This window comes from Nicotiana tabacum, chromosome 15 (assembly GCF_000715075.1).
Source record: "Nicotiana tabacum cultivar K326 chromosome 15, ASM71507v2, whole genome shotgun sequence".
Taxonomy (NCBI): Eukaryota; Viridiplantae; Streptophyta; class Magnoliopsida; order Solanales; family Solanaceae; genus Nicotiana; species Nicotiana tabacum.
Genome location: NC_134094.1, coordinates 120,628,225 through 120,648,103, shown reverse-complemented (window position 1 = coordinate 120,648,103; position 19,879 = coordinate 120,628,225). Strand labels below are relative to the sequence as shown.

The window sequence follows — 19,879 nt, the reverse complement described above, 5'->3', positions numbered from 1 at the left end:
TATATGACTTTGGTGAAAAATAATTCATAATTATATGACCATTTGTCAAATTTACCCTATATTCTTCTATCTAATTAATTTTGCAAACAAGGGAGGTAAGCGTAATATCGTAAACCACGAGAGATGTCAGTGTGATGGAGCAAAATATGAGGGGAGGTCTCGAGGTCTCTGAAATTATCTCTTTTTTATACGGAAAAGGGCCAACAATACCCCTAACGTATTGAAAATGGCTCAAAAATACAATCCGTTAACCTTTTGGTCCACAAATGCCCCTAACGTTTGTTTTTGGGCTCAAACTTACCCCTATATCTAATAAAACTAACCTAATTAATTTTTTGACTTTAACTTCGCCATGTGGCATTTTCTTAACCCGCCACATGTATTATTTTGTATTAAATAAAACACACCTGTATCTTTTAAAATACCCAACGACCCTGACCCGCTCCTATATATTTGGATGGTCGGCTAAAAATAATTATATTCGCTATTTTTTTTTTATATATATATATATATATATATCTAAAAATAATTACATTCGCTAGTTAAATATATAAAAAATATACATTGATTATATATAAAAATATGTATATTATGCATTAATATTTTAATATATATATTTTACATGATATTATTTTTAGGAGAAATTATGCGGTGTAGTTTTTCCTTCAAATTTTGCAGATCTTAACAAGTTTAACAAATATAAATTTTAATTTGCAAACATAAAAATGATAATGTTCTATTTATATGACCTTCTAAAGGAGAAGCAAAGAAACATATGAAAAAGAAATTCTTTAAAACCTTTAATTATATACATATCCAGCTGCTTAGCACATTAATGGATTTCACTTGATCTTTTCAATGAGAACTAATAGTGTTTTAATATATAATAATAGAGCTAAAATATTAGCAAAAACTGCCGTACTATTGTCATATTTGCTTAATAAATTCGAGTTATATATCATAATTAATAGGGATAACTTGAATTAGTTGATACATATTTTTAATTGATGCATATTTTTAATGGATTGGTGAAAATGATTTGAAACGAGTAAGTAATACTGTGGGTATAACATGAAAAAAGAAATTATCTTCTCTTGATATGCTAAAAGTGACAAGTAAAAATAAAAATCTATTTTATTAGAATATTGGACAAGTAAAAGTGAGCGGAAGACGTAATATTTTTCAAGAAAAAATATGGACTTTAATCCGCTTTAATTGCCAACCAAATTAGTTGGTGCCAATAGTACTTCGGTAGGTCTATTAATGGAAGTACCGTTTGAATCAAGAGCCTAGAGGGGTAAATTTCTAGGCTAAATTTAGCCAAGGAAATACGACTCGTTCGATTTGCTCTGGCTTGAGTGTGTTTGGCTGAATATCTATTTATTTGTGGGTCTTTTCGGTACAGCAAAAATTAGTTTATTTAAGAGTTTGAGCCAATTTGAACGGCATATATAGTACAAATTAACCTATAAAAAAACTTATCAAAATATAAAAAATATTATTTTCTTCAATTTGATTTGTTTGATGTTCTACTACTACTACTAATAATAATAATAAATAAGTAAAAATTTAGTAGATTGATTTGATGAAAAATGAAAAATGATTATGAGCTGAATGCTTTGCCAATGAGTAATGTAATTCAATTCAATTTAACTCACCTAAAGTAGCTCAACTGTTCAAACTTTACATGCAATATAAGTTATTTCAAGATTTTGATATAAAAATAATACTATAATTTTAACTAATACTTTTTAATAAAATACTAAATATATTAACCTAAACCCGAACCAAATGGCCCCTTAGTTGGCCCAAAATGTCATTACCGGTCTTAGGAAAAGTCAAACCAATTAAAACAGAAGCATATCAATATCATAGAAATGATCGTCCATGTCATCTTTAAATAAGGGTGGTATGTGGGCCGGACCCCGTCTTAAGTGGGCCAGTCATAGACGGGTCGGTCCTAAGCGGTCCCGGATTTCGCGGACTTCTTGTTGAAACCGGTCCGGGATCAGAACCACGAACTAACGGTCCCGTGTTAAGTGGGTTGGTCCCGGGCCTAAGCGGGCCCAAACGGTCCTAAGCGGGCCCAACGGATACTTTTTATTTTTTAAATTATTTTTATACAAGTTAGAGAAAAAAAATGGTAATAAAAATATCTAAGGCAATTCCTAATAAATTATATTATAGAATTGTCACCTAAATTTTTTAATTCAAATTTAAAGACAAAAATATTGTAAAGAGATATTCAAAGCAATGCGTTATAATATATATCTTAAGATGTATACTATATATACATCTTAAGATATATAAGCTATATTCGATTTACTATATATACATCTTAAGATTTATACATTAATATTCGATTTATATACTATATATACATCTTAAGATATATATATATATATATATATACTATATATACATCTTATATATATACATCTTATATATATATATATATATATATATATATATATATATATATATATATATATATATATATATATATATATATATATATTAAGATGTATATATAGTATATCGTAAGATGTATACTATCGAATATGATTATAAACTTTTCTAATATAATGCACAAAGTGAGGGTTAGAAGGAAAGCTATAGGGTAAGCACATAACAATAACCATTTTTGCCAATTCTTCCCAATATTTTTTTGGATCATAATATAAAATACCACCGGTAACAGTATTAATTCCCGGTTGAAATTGATTTGACCCGGTACAAAGGTCAGCCTGACTAGGTGCACTTGTCCCCTCGGCCAAAGCTTTCATACGAAAATATCTAGCTTTATCTCGAGGGTGTAGCAATATGTGTCTAGTCAAACTTCTCGTCCCTCCCCCCGACTTCCAACATATTTAAAAACTAACTCTTTGCCACAAGTTTTACACTTAGCCCTATTTTTCTCTCTTAGTTGAGTAAAAAATGGCCAAACAAAAGATGTTTCTGCCCCGTTTAGAAGGTTGTCTAGAAAAAGTAGGGGCAATAATATGAGGGTCAGACGGGGGATTATTTGGATTATTATTAGTTAGGTTAATTTCAGGAGCAGGACTAGTGGCTGTATCGTCATCCGGTTGCGTTTCATCAAAATTTATTTCTTCATCATCATTTTCATCAATAGTTGAATTACCATAAAGAGCATTCATATATTAATGGTTTAATTGTTCACATGATGCAATATTATGGCAAAATTGACTCTCGATAAATTGTAATAAACTATTATCGCTATCAAGAATAGGAGGTGTAGGACGGGTAACAGGTTTGGGCCGGGGAGCCGGGGGAAGTGGAGGAGGAACAGATTGGCCACTAGATTCACCACTCTTGGATTTTTCCTTATTTTTACTAAATATTTTTTTTAAGGAATAAGCCATCTTAATTAATCAAGCAAAGTAAATAAAACAAACAAAACTATAATATTAAAACTTAAGAGTTGGAACGAGTTTACCGAATTGACGAACAACTTGTTGAAAAATAATTATCGTTGAAGACTTGAAGACTTCAATTCACCAACTTCATAATTTTGCACAAATTGTAACAATTAAGTAAGTAATTATAGAAGAATATTAGAGAGAGATTGATGATTTTGTGAGAAAAATAAAAGAATGATAGGGTATTTATAGTTAAAAATAGGAAAAAAGTGTAATTATAAAAAATTTGGGGTTAAAACAAAATTTGGGGGTTAAATGGCTATTGTGCAAATAGCCAACAACTATTTTAGCAGACCAAACGGCTAGTTTTTAAATGGCCAAACGGTCAAATTTTTTTTTATAAAAAAATTATCCGTTGGGTCCGGATAGGACAGCTTGAACCGGCCCACTTCTCAGCCGGTCCCGGTCCCAAATGGTCCCGGTCTCGCGGGCCTCGCCTATGAGACCGGCCCACTATCCGGCCCATCACCCCACGATCCCGATCCTATCCGGACCGTTTAGGCCCACCGCCCATGTGGATTGCGGTGCTAGGCCGGTCCCGGTCCCGCGTTTTGAGATTCTTGCGGAAGTCTTTGAAAATCACAATTGGATAATCCAATCCAATACGATATCCATATATATTTCTACTATCCTACGCCTGTGTGTTTACTGTTCTCACCAATATAATTAAACTTGCGCTCACTGCGCACTTTATCATTAACCACTGCTCAGCGGCCGGCAACGAGCTTCCATACTTGCTGAAAGCATTTATTTTAAGCTTTGTGAATTCCGACGTCTGCGAGGTGATTGATCAATTCTAGAAACTTCCGTAAAAATTTAAGCTTTTTGAGTTTTGATTTTCTCTTTTTATTTTTAATTTTCTAAGTGATGATTGTGGTAAATTTTTGTTAGATTTAGAAATGGGGAAGAAACAAGTGATGTTACCGGCGAGTGAAGTTGACTTGACAGCGGTGAAGTACATACCGGAAAATATTCAAGGTTTATTTTCCATGTGATATTATACTAGTACTAGTATTTGATTGCCCTTTTTCTTTTTGATTATAATGTGCATTATTTTTTAATTCAATTGCAGCTCCACATTTGACTGGTGTCTGATAGGAGCAAACCAGTTGTGGTATGTGAAAGAAAGAAAAGTAGATAAAACAAAAGAAAGAAAAGTCAAAAAGAAATGAAAATATGATGTAAGTGCTTACATTGGTATTCTTATGATGTATGCGCTTATATCGGCATTCTTATGATGTAAGCGCTTACGTCGGCAGAGTATTCAAATGCCTATAAATGGGGTATGCATTTTCATTTGCAAATCATCCCTCAACTTCTTCTTTCTCTCTTCAATTAATAAAGAGTTATTCTTTGTATGGCCGTGGAATAGGCAAAAATTGCCGAACCACGTAAATATTCTCTTGTCTTGTCTTGTGCAATTTATTGATTCTCTTTTAAATATTTTTTTCCCTTCTATTAGCCTGACACGTTTCCCAACAACTGGTATCAGAGCACAGACAATATAATTCTGGTAGAAAAGTATGGTATCGGTGCAAGTACTATTCACAAGAATAGTACGACACTATTGATCATCATTACTATTCACATGCACTATTCACATAAATTTTCTTGAGAAAAATGGCATAGGAAGAAGGGAAGCGGAAGAAGGGAAAGTTAAGATTGACAAGTTCAATGGCAAAAATTTTGGATTCTGGAAAATGCAAATAGAGGATTATTTGTACCAGAAAAAATTACACTTACCTCTGACCGAGGTAAAACCAGAGACTATGGCCAAAGCGGATTGGGATCTATTAGATCGCCAAGCTCTTGGTGTGATTCGTTTGACGCTAACACGAAATGTGACGTTTAACATTATTAACGAGAAGACCACTGCAGGCCTGATGAAGGCGTTATCAAATATGTACGAGAAGTCATCTGCTTCAAATAAAGTCTATTTGATGCATCGATTGTTCAACTTAAAGATGACAGAAGGTGGATCTGTCACGAAACATATCAATGAGTTTAATATAATATTAACTCAGTTGAGTTCTGTTAATATAACATTCGATGACGAAGTCAGGGCGTTGATTCTACTATCATCTCTACCGAAGAGTTGGTCTGCAACGGTAATTGCAGTTAGCAGTTCATCGGGAAATACCAAACTCAAATTGAATGATATTAGAGACTTGGTTCTAAGCGAAGATATTAGCCGAAGAGAATCAAGTGATTCCCCAGGATCTGCTTTTAATACCGAAAGCAGGGGAGAAGCAACCAAAGAGGACAAAGTCATGGTCGTGGCAGATCAAAGTCAAGGAGAAGAGGGCAATCCAAAAATCGCAAAGACATTATGTGTTGGAATTGCAATAAAAAGGGTCACTACAGTAGTCAGTGTAGAGAGCCAAAGAAGAAAAAGAACGATCAATACAAGGATGATAATTCAGCAAATGCAATTGCTGAACAAGTCGGTGATGCACTAATTTATTGTGCAGACAGTCCAGTCGAATCTTGGATTCTAGATTCAGGTGCATCCTTTCACTCTATATCATGCAAAGAATTATTGCATAATTATATTACTGGAAAATTTGGGAAGGTTTATCTAGCAGACGATGAACCTCTGGACATTGTCGGGAAATGTGAAGTTCATATAAAGACTTCACAAGGCACGCTATGGAAATTGCAAAATGTCTGACATATTTCTGGACTCAAGAAAAATCTGATATCTATGGGTCAGATTGACAGTGAAGGGTATACAACAACATTCGGTAACGGATCGTGGAAGATAACCAAATGAAATTTGGTTGTGGCACGAGGCTTCAAGAAGGGAACACTGTATGCAACTGCAATACAGAGAGATACTATAGCAACAGTTGATCATGGTCGTGATACAACATTGTAGCACCGGAGGCTCGGGCATATGAGTGAGAAGGGAATGAAGTTGTTGGCATCCAAAGAAAAGTTTCCAAATCTAAAGCATGTCGAATTAGGTTTGTGCGAAGATTGCATTTACGGGAAATAAAAAAGACTTAGTTTCTCAAAGGCGGGAAGGACGCCAAAGAAAGATAAGCTGGAACTAGTGCATACAGATGTGTGGGGACCAGCTCCTGTAACTTCTCTGGAGGGATCACACTATTATGTCACCTTAATTGATGATTCCACAAAAAAGGTATGGGTTTATTTTCTGAAAAATAAATCTGATGTATTTGTTACCTTTAAAAGATGAAAAGCTGAAGTTAAAAACCAGACAAGTCTAAAGTTAAAATGTCTGAAGTCTGACAATGGAGGAGAATATGATAGTCAAGAGTTTAAAGCATTCTGCTCTGAGAATGAGATCAGAATGATCAAGACCATTACTGGAACACCGGAACAAAATGGCGTTGCTGAGAGGATGAACAGAACCCTGAATGAACGACCCAGAAGTATGAGAATACATTCTGGATTGACGAAGTATTTTTGGGCCGAGGCTGTTAACACGGCAGCTTACCTCATAAACATGGGACCCTCTATACCGCTGAATTTTAAAATTCCTGAGTAGGTATGGACAGGAAAGGAGGTAACTCTCTCACATCTGAATTTTTTTGGTTGTGTTGCTTATGTGCATGTAAACTCTAATGATAGAGATAAGCTTGATAGTAAGGCCAAGAAATGTTTCTTTATTAGCTATGGTGATGATAATTTTGGTTATCGATTTTGGGATGATCAGAATAGAAAGATCCTAAGACACATGAATGTCATATTTAATGAAAATGTGATGTATAAGGACAAGCTTGAAGTAGAACCAACCAGCATCAGCAAACAGACATCTGAAACAGTTGAGCTAAAAGAAATCTCAGAAAATGAAGTGGCTAGAGGGATTACAACTGATTTTGAAATTGAAGATGAAGAACTAGAAGCCGAATCTGGATCAGAACTAGAACGGAAACCAGAGATAGAATCAAATGCAGAACCAAATCTGGAGTCAGGACTTGAATCAAATTCGGGATCAGTCACTCTTGAACCTACATTAAGGAGATCTAAAAGAGTCACAAATGCTCCAGATAGGTTAACTCTCTCTCTCCACTATTTACTTCTGACTGATGCTGGAGAACCAGAGTATTTTGTTGAAGCAATGCAGTTGATAAGCTCTGATAAGTGGAAGCTAGCCATGAAAGAAGAGATGAATTCTCTTCAAAAGAATAAAACATGGATACATATACAGTTACCAAAAGGAAAGAAGGCATTGCAAAACTAGTGGGTGTACAGGGTCAAGGAAGAGCATGCTGGTAAGAAGAGATACAAAGCACGATTAGTAGTAAAAGGCTTTCAACAGAAGGAAGGGATTGACTATACCGAGATCTTCTCTCATGTAGTCAAATTAACTATTATCAGGTTGGTGCTAAGTATCATAGCTTCAGAAAATTTGCATTTGGAGCAGCTGGATGTTAAAACTGCTTTCTTGCATGGTGACCTTGAAGAAGACATCTACATGAAGCAACCTGAATGTTTTCAAGTTTCTGGTAAAGAAAACCTTGTGTGTAAGTTGAATAAGAGTTTGTATGGTTTGAAACAAGCACCCCGACAATGGTACAAGAAATTTGATGGATTCATGCATAATAATGGTTTCACAAGATGTGAGATGGACCATTGCTGTTATATCAAAAATCTTGATAAATCCTATATCATTTTACTGTTGTATGTTGATGATATGCTAATTGCAGGATCTAGCATAAATAAGATCAACAGGGTTAAACAACAACTGGCGGAGGAGTTTGAAATGAAAGATTTAGGTTCAGCTAAACAAATGCTTGGGATGAGGATTAGCAGAAACAGGTCTGAAGTAATCTTAAAATTGTCTCAAGAAAAGTACATACAGAAGGTACTAAGCAGGTTCGGTCTTCATGATGCAAAGACCAGAAGCACTCCACTCGGAAGCCATCTTAATCTGTCGAAGGACCAATCACCTAAGACAGATGAAGAAAGGAAGTACATGTCCAAAGTTCCATATGCTTCAGCAGTAGGAAGTTTGATGTATGCTATGGTTTGCACTAAACCTGACATAGCCCATGCAGTTGGAGTTGTCAGTAGATATATGTCAAATCCAGGAAAGGAGCATTGGGAAGGTGTAAAATGGATATTGCGATATCTCAAAGGCACCTCGGGTATGACACTTTGTTTTAAAAGGAGCAATATTATCTTACAAGATTTTGCTGATGCAAATTTACACGGCGATCTGGATAGTCGAAAAAGTACCACATGCTACGTGTTCACCTTGGGTGGTACTGCTGTTAGCTGAATGTCCAGACTTCAGAAAAGTGTTGCTCTATCTACCACAGAAGCAGAGTACATGTCAATCTCAGAAGGTGGAAAAGAGATGATCTGGCTCAAAAACTTTCTTAAAGAGTTAGGTAAAAAGCAGGACAACTGTGAGCTTTTCAGCGATAGCCAGAGTGCAATTTATCTTGCCAAGAATCTAGTGTTTCATGCAAGATCGAAGCATATCCAGCTGAGGTATCATCACATCCATGAGTTGATAAATGAAGGAACTCTTTCCCTGCAGAAGATACCAGGATCAAAGAACCCGTCAGACATGTTGACCAATGTTGTCGGTGTTGACAAACTGAGGCAGTGCACTGCCTCAGTTAGCCTTCAAGACTGATAGTGTGAAGGCGCCACCAGAGAATAGCAATTTTTTTTTAAAATTTCTTTCTTGATGTTTCAAAACTGATAGTGTGAAGGCGCCACCAGAGAATAGCAATTTTGTTTTTAATTTCTTTCTTTATGTAACATAGGTTTGAGGGGGAGATTGATAGGAGCAAGCCTGTTGTTGTATGTGAAAGAAAGAAAAGTAGACAAAACAAAAGAAAGAAAAGTCAAAAAGAGATGAAAATATGATGTAAGCGCTTACATCGGTATTCTTATGATGTATGCGCTTACATCGATATTCTTATGATGTATGCGCTTACATCGATATTCTTATGATGTAAGCGCTCACGTCGGCAGGGCATTCAAATGCCTATAAAAGGGGTATGCATTTTCATTTGCAAATCATCCCTCAATTTCTTCTTTCTCTCTTCAATTAATAAAGAGCTATTCTTTGTGTGGCCGTGGAGTAGGCAAAAATTGCCGAACCACGTAAATCTTCTCTTGTCTTCTCTTGTGCAATTTATTGCTTCTCTTTCAAATATTTTTTCCCTTCTATTAGCGTGACACGTTTCCCAACAGTGTCTGGTTCAAGTTTTTCTTAAAGCTGGTTGAAGCACCGGGTATTGGATCTTTGATTATGAATTGCCTCAAGAATGAAAACAAAATTGATGAGGTTCAATTCGTAATTTTTTGTATTTATGTGCAATATATATATATGCTAGTAGGATGTAGCAATTACATGGTGGATTAGTAGGTTACCTACTGTAGGTATACGCAAGTTGGTCAGGACACTGCTGTTATAAAACTGTAACTGTTAGGCAGTACAACAGTAACAAAATAGTGAGATTCCATAATCATATTGGTTATTATAAAACTTGTTAAAATTATGTGATCTTGTTGAACAACTGCATTTCTTTCTTCCTAATCGTGGAAGTTGGGGCTACTCTAATTGTAAGGCAGTGCATCAGTAACAAAACAGTGAGATCTTCCATAATCATATCGTGATGATAAAACCTGTTAAAATTGATGGCATCAACATGGATGCAGAAGATGTATATATGTTCATACACACACTTGCGCGTGCGCACACACATATTGTAAGATAAAAATGTGGGACCTGTCATCAAATGTCCATGGTGACCTCGCCATGATACAGAAGTGCTGTATACTTGGCACTAATTCGGTTTGTATTTCCTGACTTTAGAGCCAGGACTTGCTGTTGTCGGCCTGGAAGAAGACGGAAAGCCTGAAAAGCGGGTTGAGCTAGCCTTAAAGTGTCTTCCAGAATATGATCCATCTAGCAATTGGAGCGGTGATTCAACTGCATCATTCCGCTATTGGAATATTCGTGATTATGCATATGCATACAGATCTAAGTTTACTACTCCATCTATGGCAAGGCACTTCTGTGGTTGCTTGGTTTTGTTTCTTTCGTGTAGTCTCTAGGATTAAAGATGCTATTCCCTGTGTTACAGGTTGCAGAGCGCTTCATCTCAGCCATTGAGGAGTTCAATAATAAGAAGCCCCCAGCACCACTGTTAATTTCTTTTGACCCAGACGAAGTGAGAAAGCAAGCTGCTGCTTCTACACAAAGATTTGAACAAGGTATTGTGAGCACCTAATCATGCTTGAATTTTTACCACTTTTTAGTATGTAAATATATTTTAAGTTTAATCTACATATTTTAGCTCTTATTTCATATTTTATAGTTATTAAGAAAATTATATCACACATATTACCACCAACACAATTATTCCCTCACAACTCACACTCCCACTCTTCCTCTTTAACAACTCACACTCCCACTCATCCTTTTTAACAACTCACAATCCCATTCTTCCTCTTTAACAACTCACACTCCCTCATCTCTCTCTTATATAAAAAAACACACTCATCACACAAAAAAGACATTCTTGGCACACATATTACCACCAACACAATTATTCCCTCACAACTCACACTCCCACTCTTCCTCTTTAACAACCCACACTCCCACTCATCCTCTTTAACAACTCACAATCTCATTCTTCCTCTTTACCAACTCACACTCCCTCATCTCTCTCTTATATAAAAAACACACACTCATCACACAAAAAAGACATTCTTGGCACAACAGGAGAGAAGAAGAGGACCGAAAACAAAACAAAAAAAAAACCTAGAGCTCTAGCATCCAAAAGCTGCGCATCAGCTTCATCCTCTAAGAAAAGCAGTGGCTCTTTCCTCTTCAACAAAATAAAACACCAAGTGTTTACCATGAAAATACAGCCATGAACCTCCATGAAACTTCACCCATAATACCATCCTTTTTTCCTAATCAAATAGCACCAGAAGCTAGCTCCAAAACACCAGCTAGCTCCAAAACACCCTCAAAACAGCCTCCAAACTCCAGCATAAAACAGCCCCTTTTGACATCCAAAACCGTCGTCCAAGCTCGGTCGAGTTGAATCCGTTCGAGGTCAGTGTCGAGGCTCTCTGGTTGGTGTGTCATGTTCGTTCCAATTGCCAAATCAAAAGCCCAGATTCATGTAAAGGTTCATTTTTTGCTTCACCCTTGATTAATATATAACTTTTGGAGTTTTATAATGCATGTTTTAACAAAATAGTACTGTTAATGAGAATCTGTATATATGTGTGTGACAAACTTGAGTTGATCTGATTTCTCGCGTTAGTACTTCTTATATGGAGGAGTACCTACAGAAGATCCATTCTTTTCCTCTTTACAAAGTTAGTTGTGCAATTTGAAATGAGTTTCCTGATTGGTTCTTATTTGACATGCTTTATTTATTGATTGTATTTGTATGCCTTGAGATGATCTGTTACTTCGCTTCTAGTTGATGTGGGTCTTCATTCCACTATTGTCATGAATGCAGAGTTACTGTTTAATGCTAAAAGTATGGGGTCATATGAATTTTTCTAATGAATTAGTGGCGTTGGGCTCTAATAATCGAATTGGGACGTTTTGGTTTAAGAATGGGAAGAAAAGAAGCCATCAGTTGGGTCTGAATTTTAAAGTTTAGTTCTTTCACGTACCTAGAGCTTAGCGTGGTCTTCAGCATAATTTTGGCTCGGCCAAAAACAAATAACGAAATACAAAGCTGACTTACTTCAGTTGTTAAATAATTGCCAATCATCTCCATTTCTTGGCTGATTAGCTCAATGATTAAGTTAGATCATTTCTTCGCAATAAATCCATAACTCATGACCTTACAATAATCTCAAAGTTCAAGAAGAATAATGAATACCGTTAGAGTGTTTTAGGCGCGCTTTTAATTAGTTTATCGCGATTATGTATACGTTCGCATGACATAATTGTGATTTCCAAAATTAAAACCGAAGTATGTGTTCGCGCAACTTTGGCCAAAACAATCTTAATATAATAAAATGCTATTAATTGTGTACACGTATGCGTGACATGATTTTGGCACAATAAACAAAACGGATTACACACTCGATTCGTTTCAAAGATAATTCCATATTTTAATAATTAAAATAGGATAGATAAAACATGGTAACCAATAAATCACAGTTTATCTAAAATTAATTCAGGCCAAATGTAGTCAATAAATTAAAGCGACCGTGCTAGAACCACGAGACTTGGGGAATGTCTTACACCTTCTCTCCGGTCAACAAAATTCCTTACCCAGACTTTGTTTTCGCAGACCAATAATAAATAGAGTCAATTTCCTTTTGATTAGGGATTCAATAAGGTGACTTGGAACATCAAAACTCAATTCCAAGTGGCGACTTTGTAAATAAAATAATCCCTATCAAAAAATTGTCACTTTAATTGGAAAAACTCTTTAACTCACAAAAATCCATAACATATCTTTTTTGGGGGTAAAAAAGGGGCGTGACAGGTATTTCAATATATACATGTTTCTAGTGCTGTATACATCATCGAACTGTAAGTGAATAATACTCCATAATTTATATACTTGCAATCTATGATTTGTCAGAATAATACTTTTCTGACTGGCAAATAAGCAGGGAATCCACTGTCAATCTTGGATGGGATTTTCATGTCAATCAAGGATGATATTGATTGCTATCCTCACCCTTCAAAGGGTATGTATTTTAGTTTTCATCTGCTGACCAAGTCCTATTGCCAGATTTAGTTATATAATTGATGCAAACAGGAGCAACGACATGGATGCATGAGGTTCGTGAGGTAAAGAAGGATGCTATTTCTGTGTCGAGATTACGAAGTTGCGGTGCAATTTTGGTTGTAAAGGCAAACATGCATGAGTTGGGCATGGGTACTACTGGAAATAACGCAAACTATGGGTATGTGTTGCCTAGAGGCTACAAATGAAAGTTAAATTGTTCTCGGTGTTCATTATATACTCTTTTTGTAGAAAGTTTTGTGTACGCGAAATGTTAAATTGCATTTGACCCTTTTGTAAGGCAGTCCTCAGACATTTCCTTTCTTTTTTAAATGTAACACCAGCTTCATAGACTTCCTTTGCAGTATATCCTGAGGTGGGAAACTCAAGAGCTGTACATTAATTGTTGTGAACAGAGTCTTTCTTCTCTACCCTATAACATTCCTGAGTTAAAAATATCTTTGTGACAGGACTACAAGAAACCCACATGATCCCGATAGGTATACAGGAGGGTCTTCTTCAGGCCCTGCAGCTATTGTGGCTTCAGGACTGTGTTCCGCTGCTTTGGGGACGGACGGAGGAGGTTGTACACCTACACCATGTCACACTCAAGAATCCACATATTCAATCTTCATAAAACCAGTATGTTTATTGATGCTTGATTTAATGTGTAAGGACAGGTTCAATTCGAATTCCTTCTTCCCTTTGTGGTGTTGTGGGCTTGAAGTTAACATATGGTCAAACTGACATGGAAGGGTGATCTCGTCACACAGTTGTACATGTGCCTTATGATCTGCTTTTCTCCCTAACAGATCTTCTAACTGTATAGCCATTATTCCTTTTCCTCTTTTGTCAACCATCATTTTCTCTTGCATTTACGTCTATATCTCCATTTAGGAGCTTGTGGTTCATATATGTATGTGTAGACATTTGTTTAGGACCTACTTCGACCTTCTACATGTATTGATCTAGACCATCTCAACTGTATGTGTGCAAATTAAACAAAGAGGTGGTGTCAGTTTCAAATCTGTAACTTGCAAGCATAAGCAAAAATCATTTGGAAAACGGTATCGAATGAATTCCTAAGTCAGATCAACCGTCATGATCTTAAGGGTCTACCTCCACAAGAAGATTTTTGGTTGGCACTCGGAAGGGAGGAGAAAGGAAATGTTAGCTTCAACTTATTCTGGGAATAAAGAACCAATAAAGATTCTTTGGGATAGAGAGAACATACTTTATAAAATGCAGCCAAATTAATTTTAACTTCTGGAGGAGCCAGGGTTGTTTAGTTATATATAAAGGTCTTAATTAAACTTCTGGAGGTTCAAGGTTGTTGAGTTCTATTTATTCATATTAGATATTGTAAGAGCTTATAAAGGGATTTATAAAGATATTAAGTTACTCAGCTCATTGCCTTAAAGGTTTTTGTTGGATGCTTTTATGTTTTTACGTTTGTCGAGAACAAAGACTCAGACACGAGCATAAATCACCATTGATGTGGTGATTGAAGCTCGGAGAAAACAAACGAGAGAGAAGAAGAGAAGATGGTGGAAGGTTCTGGAGAGAGAGAGAAAAACCGGCGTTTTTGATAAAGAGAAAAAGTAAAATGTATATCTGTATTGTACTGTACATATACACATACTATATTTAGCTAATTACAAAAGTACCCTCAACTACATAAATACTTCTACAATACTCTCAATACCCCCCCTCAAGTTGGAGGTGAGGAACTCACTGCCAACTTGCCAAGAATAGAAGTATGTTTGATCCTTGTTAAGGCCTTCGTAAATATGTCTACAAGCTGAGCATCTGTGGGAATGTGATGCAAAGTGATGAGGCCATCATGTAACTTGTCTCGTACAAAATGACAATCCACCTCTATGTGCTTGGTACGCTCATGAAACACTGGGTTTCTTGCCATGTGTATTGCAGCTTGGCTATCACAAAAGATTGAGATAGGATGTAAGCAAGGAACTGTCAGTTCTTCTAGCAGTCTCTTAAGCCAGATTAGTTCTCCAACTACTTTTTTTACTGATCTGTATTCTGCTTCTGTAGAGGAGAGGGAGACTATTTCCTGCTTCTTGGACTTTCAGCTGATTGGACTTCCAGCTGATTGGACTATCACCTAACAAGACAATGTATTCACTCATTGATCGTCGAGAATCAGGGCATGCAGCCCAGTCTGAGTCACAGAAAGCCTTCATAGTGCAATCTGGGTTGTTAGAAAAGAAAATGCCGAAGGTTGGATCATTCTTAAGATACCTTAAGACACGAAGGGCAGCTTTAAGGTGAGGTTCTCTGGGTGTTTGCATAAATTGACTTAAGTGCTGAACACTACAGGCAATGTCTAACCTTGTATTGGTGAGGAAGTTAAGTTTCCCAACTAACTTTCTATAGTGAGTGGGCTCTGCCAGCAGGGTTCCCTCTTCTGCCTTCAACTTGACAGTACAGTCAAGAGGAGAGGAGACTGTAGTGTACTGATTGTCATACTCTCTCAACAGATCTGCAGTGAACTTCCTCTGTGAAATGAGGACTCCATCATCCTTGTAGAACAATTCTAGTCCCAGGAAATAGTGTAACTTTCCTAAATCCTTGATTTTGAACTGATCATGGAGGAAAACCTTTAGTGCTTTAATTTCTTCTACATCTGTACCTGTAAGAATCACATCATCACCATAGACAGCCACAAATACTATTGAAAGGCCATCCTTTTTACAGAACAGTGAGTGGTCATTTTCTGAATGTCTAAAACCCCTGGTGCACAATGCTTCAGTCAGCTTAGCATACCACTGCCTGCTTGTTTGTTTCAGTCCATACAAGGACTTGTTTAACTTGCAAACTAGACTAGGAACCTCAATCTGCAGTCCCTGTGGTACCTCCATGTACACCTCTTCATGTAGATCTCCATGTAAGAATGCGTTGTTCACATCTAGTTGGAAAAGGTTCCAGCCCCTTTTAACTGCTATGCCAATAAGGGTCCTAACAGTTGTCATCTTGACAACTGGAGAAAAAGTTTCAGTATAGTCTATTCCTTCTTGTTGTGTGTATCCCTTCACCACAAGTCTTGCCTTGAATCTTTTAACAGTCCCTTCTGCTTTGTGTTTGATTTTATACACCCATCTGCATCCTATGGCTTTCTTACCTGCAGGCAATGTCACTAAATCCCATGTATGGTTAGCATGCAAAGCCTCAAATTCTTGTGTCATGGCTGCTTGCCATGCAGGGTTTAAGGCTACTTCCTCATAAGAACATGGCTCAGATTCATGAGTAATGTTTCTCATCATATGCTGACTATCCTTGTTTAAAGCAGTAAAACAAATATGTTGATGGTCTAAAAGGGGAAAATTGAGCAAGACAGTGTGTGATGTATTGTTCATTAAATTTGGAAGGGAATACACATAATCACTTAGGTAGCTTGGTATTTTTACTGTCCTGGATGGTCTTGTAGGACTTGGGAATGAGTAAGTGTTGGTGGTATGTTGGTCTGAGGTATTTGAAAGGATAGGTGAATTTTCAAAACACCTGCATCAACAGGTGAATGGTTGCTTTGATCAACTAGTGGGAAAATATCTTGATCACCTGGTAAAGAAAAGTTGGTGACAGAACTTGGTGAAGTCCCAGTTGGTGACTGACTATTACTCAAGGCAGCATTTCTATGACCTTCACATGCAAGATCAGAATGAAAATATGGCAAAACACAAGGAAGAGAAGTGTGATTAGAAGACACTACAAAAGGAAAAACATGTTCATGGAATTGTACATCTCTGGAAATGTGCATTCTTTTAGTGGCTAAGTTCAGTACCTTGTAACCTTTTGTGCCAAATGGGTAACCTACAAAAAACATGAGGCTCAGTTCTGGGTTCAAATTTGTCTTTATGAGTTTTAAGAGTGGTAGGATAACATAGACATCCAAAGCTTTTAAGGTGTGAATAGTTGGGTTTGTTTTTGTAAAGTATTTCAAAGGGTGATTTGTTATTCAGGACTGTAGAGGGTAGTCTATTAATCAAGTATGTGGCTGTGAGAATGCATTCTCCCCAATATTTGATAGGTAACTTGGACTGATACAGTAAGGCTCTTGCAGTTTCCAACAAATATCTGTGTTTTTTTTCCACCACGCCATTTTGTTGAGGTGTGTATGGACAGGTTTTCTGGTGTATAATTCCTTTGGAATAAAAAAATGATGAAGTTTCATTGTTGACAAACTCCAGTCCATTGTCAGACCTCATGGACTTAATGGAATAATTAAACTGGTTCTCTATCATAGAAACAAAGGTTCTTAGAACTTGAAGTGTGTTACTTTTATAACTCATAAGATATGTCCAGGTTGACCTACTAAAGTCATCAACTATGGTAAGAAAATATTTGTAATTGTCATGTGTGACTGTGTGGTATGGCCCCCAGAGGTCTATGTGTAATAGTTCAAAAATATTGGTAGATGATGTATTTTTCTGTGAAAATGGTAATCTTGTTTGCCTGGCCATAGGGTAAATTGAACATAAGAATGGTTGTTTGGGTGCAAAGTTTACAGGTATATATGATATTCCCCTCATTTTTACAAAAGGTACATGGCCCAATCTGTTGTGCCACAAATAGTCAACACAATTTTTATAAGATGAAGAATTAGAAAAGGGTCCACACACATTAATAGGACAAGAAGATGTATAAGAACCTTTCTTATTGCTTGAGAGTGGAACATTTACAGATGATGATGAAAGACAATTAGCAGGACAAGTTTCCAGGTTGTCATTATTTACAGTGAGTGATTTATGTGGTTGTGCATTGTTTGGATTGCTAGTAGAAGCAGAACATGAATTTGCAACGAGAGAAGTGGGGACAGTAGCTGAACTAAGGAACTGACATTTTGAGCAGAGGAAGTACAGACCATTCCTTGCTCTACCAATCTCCAGAGGCCTCTTCATTGGAGGGGCCTGCAAAATGCATGAAGTATCAGAAAATTGGACAACTGTCTTAAGGTATGATGTTAAACAATGAACTGAGATCAAATTGAACTTAAAACTGGGGACAAACAACACTTTGTGTAAGGTCAGCTTAGGGCTAAGGACTACATCACCAATTTCTGTCACTCTAACTTTGTATCCATTTGGTAAGTTTACTAGGAAAGGATAAGGTAGAATTTTAATGTTGGTTAATAGGGCTTTGTTATAGGACATATGATTAGAAGCTCCGGAGTCTAAAATCCAATATTCAGCAGATGATTTGAAGCATTTACATGAAAAATTACCAATGATTTCTTTATGAGTAGAGCAAGCCAATATACCTGCAAAGTTTGCTGTCCCACTAGTGATGTTATTTGAGATTTCAATTGCACTTCCACCATGGAAGTTCTCCAACAGATGCAGTAACTAATTATATTGCTCCTTTGTCAGGTTTTGAATCCCCATGCTTTGATTTCTAGCACCAACTTCACTGCATCCTCTAGGAACTATCCCTTCAGGTCCTCCATGCACACTTGCAGCGGATGCCGTACTTTTTCCTTTAGTGAATTTGAAGTCCTGGGGAAATCCGTGTAGTTTGTAGCATTTATCCTTAGTGTGCCCTTGCTTCTTGCAGTAGTCACAAAATAGGCGTGACCTGTTGGATGGATAACTGCCTCTGTATGAGTTGTTTCCTGTAGTGTTCCTCTGTTGAGCATAATTTGTCCTAAAAGCTGGATTTGCAAGACCACTGACATTCATTGAAGCAGACTCCATCATCAGATGGTTACTTGGCATAACTTCTCTTTGTTTTTCTTCCTGGATCAGGATAGAAAAGGCTTGTGCAATACTGGGCAGTGGATTCATCATCAAAATGCTTCCTCTCACAACTATGTAGACCTCGTTTAAACCTATTAGAAACCTAATTAGCCTTCTGTCTTGTTCAGCCTTGTGCATATTTGCCTTGGCACCACAAGTACACTGGTACTTACATTGTGCATGTGTATTCAATGTGTTTAACTCTTCCCAAAGCTTCTTCATTTTTGTATAATATCCTGTAATGTCTAGGGTTCCCTGACTTAGGTCGTTAATTTCCCTTTCAAGCTGGTACAATTTCGCTCCATTCGTCTGATCGTACCTATCCTCCAGTTCCTGCCACAATTCCTTGGCATCGACCACATACTGTAAGCTATCTGCCAAATCCTTTGAAAGTGAGTTGATAATCCACGATGTGACCATGTCGTCGCATCTCTCCCACTGCTCAAATGTCGGATGGTCGGAATCTGGCTTCTTACATTTTCCGGTGATGAAACCGACCTTATTCTTCACTGAGAGACCTCTGAGGATGCCTCTTCTCCAGGATCTATAACCAGTTACGTCAAATACCACCGGCACTAGTGTCGATCCGGCACTCTCTGAAGGATGCATGTACAAGGGATTGGTCGAATCTAACGTATCCTTGTTTACATTTGGTGAACTAGTTGAATCCGAAGTATCGTCATCTACCGCCATGATACAAGATGAATTAATCGACAAATCTGAAAAAACTGTGGGTGAAAATTGGGGTTTCCCAACTTGGCTTGCAACTTCAAACCAAGCAGAGATTAGTGATGAAAGAGATGAGCCTGCTCTGATACCATGTCGAGAACAAAGACTCAGACACGAGCAGAAATCACCATTGATGTGGTGATTGAAGCTCGGAGAAAACAAACGAGAGAGAAGAAGAGAAGATGGTGGAAGGTTCTGGAGAGAGAGAAAAACCGATGTTTTTGATAAAGAGAAAAAGTAAAATGTATATCTG

The 19,879-nt window shown here is 36.9% G+C and overlaps 2 protein-coding genes across 9 annotated transcripts; one reads left to right on the top strand and one right to left on the bottom strand.

Annotated features, from left to right (window-relative positions):
• Positions 1-3,874: 3,874 nt before the first annotated feature.
• Positions 3,875-14,177, top strand: LOC107820654 (fatty acid amide hydrolase-like). 8 transcript variants are annotated; one of them, XM_016646975.2, is made up of 8 exons: positions 3,876-4,222; positions 4,332-4,418; positions 4,513-4,554; positions 10,246-10,353; positions 10,517-10,646; positions 13,029-13,106; positions 13,178-13,325; positions 13,615-14,177. In XM_016646975.2, the coding sequence occupies exons 4-8, from the start codon at positions 10,330-10,332 to the stop codon at positions 13,889-13,891; spliced, it is 657 nt and encodes a 218-aa protein (XP_016502461.1). In that variant the 5' UTR covers positions 3,876-4,222; positions 4,332-4,418; positions 4,513-4,554; positions 10,246-10,329; the 3' UTR covers positions 13,892-14,177. The 8 variants fall into 8 exon arrangements, with proteins under 8 accessions (XP_016502457.1, XP_016502461.1, XP_075087308.1 ...); XM_075231207.1 differs by having other exon boundaries at positions 4,513-4,621; XM_016646973.2 differs by having other exon boundaries at positions 4,513-4,723.
• Positions 14,178-18,507: 4,330 nt separating this feature from the next.
• On the bottom strand, positions 18,508-19,590 carry LOC142169829 (uncharacterized). Its single transcript, XM_075231750.1, has one exon. The coding sequence runs from the start codon at positions 19,588-19,590 to the stop codon at positions 18,508-18,510; it is 1,083 nt and encodes a 360-aa protein (XP_075087851.1).
• Positions 19,591-19,879: the final 289 nt, after the last annotated feature.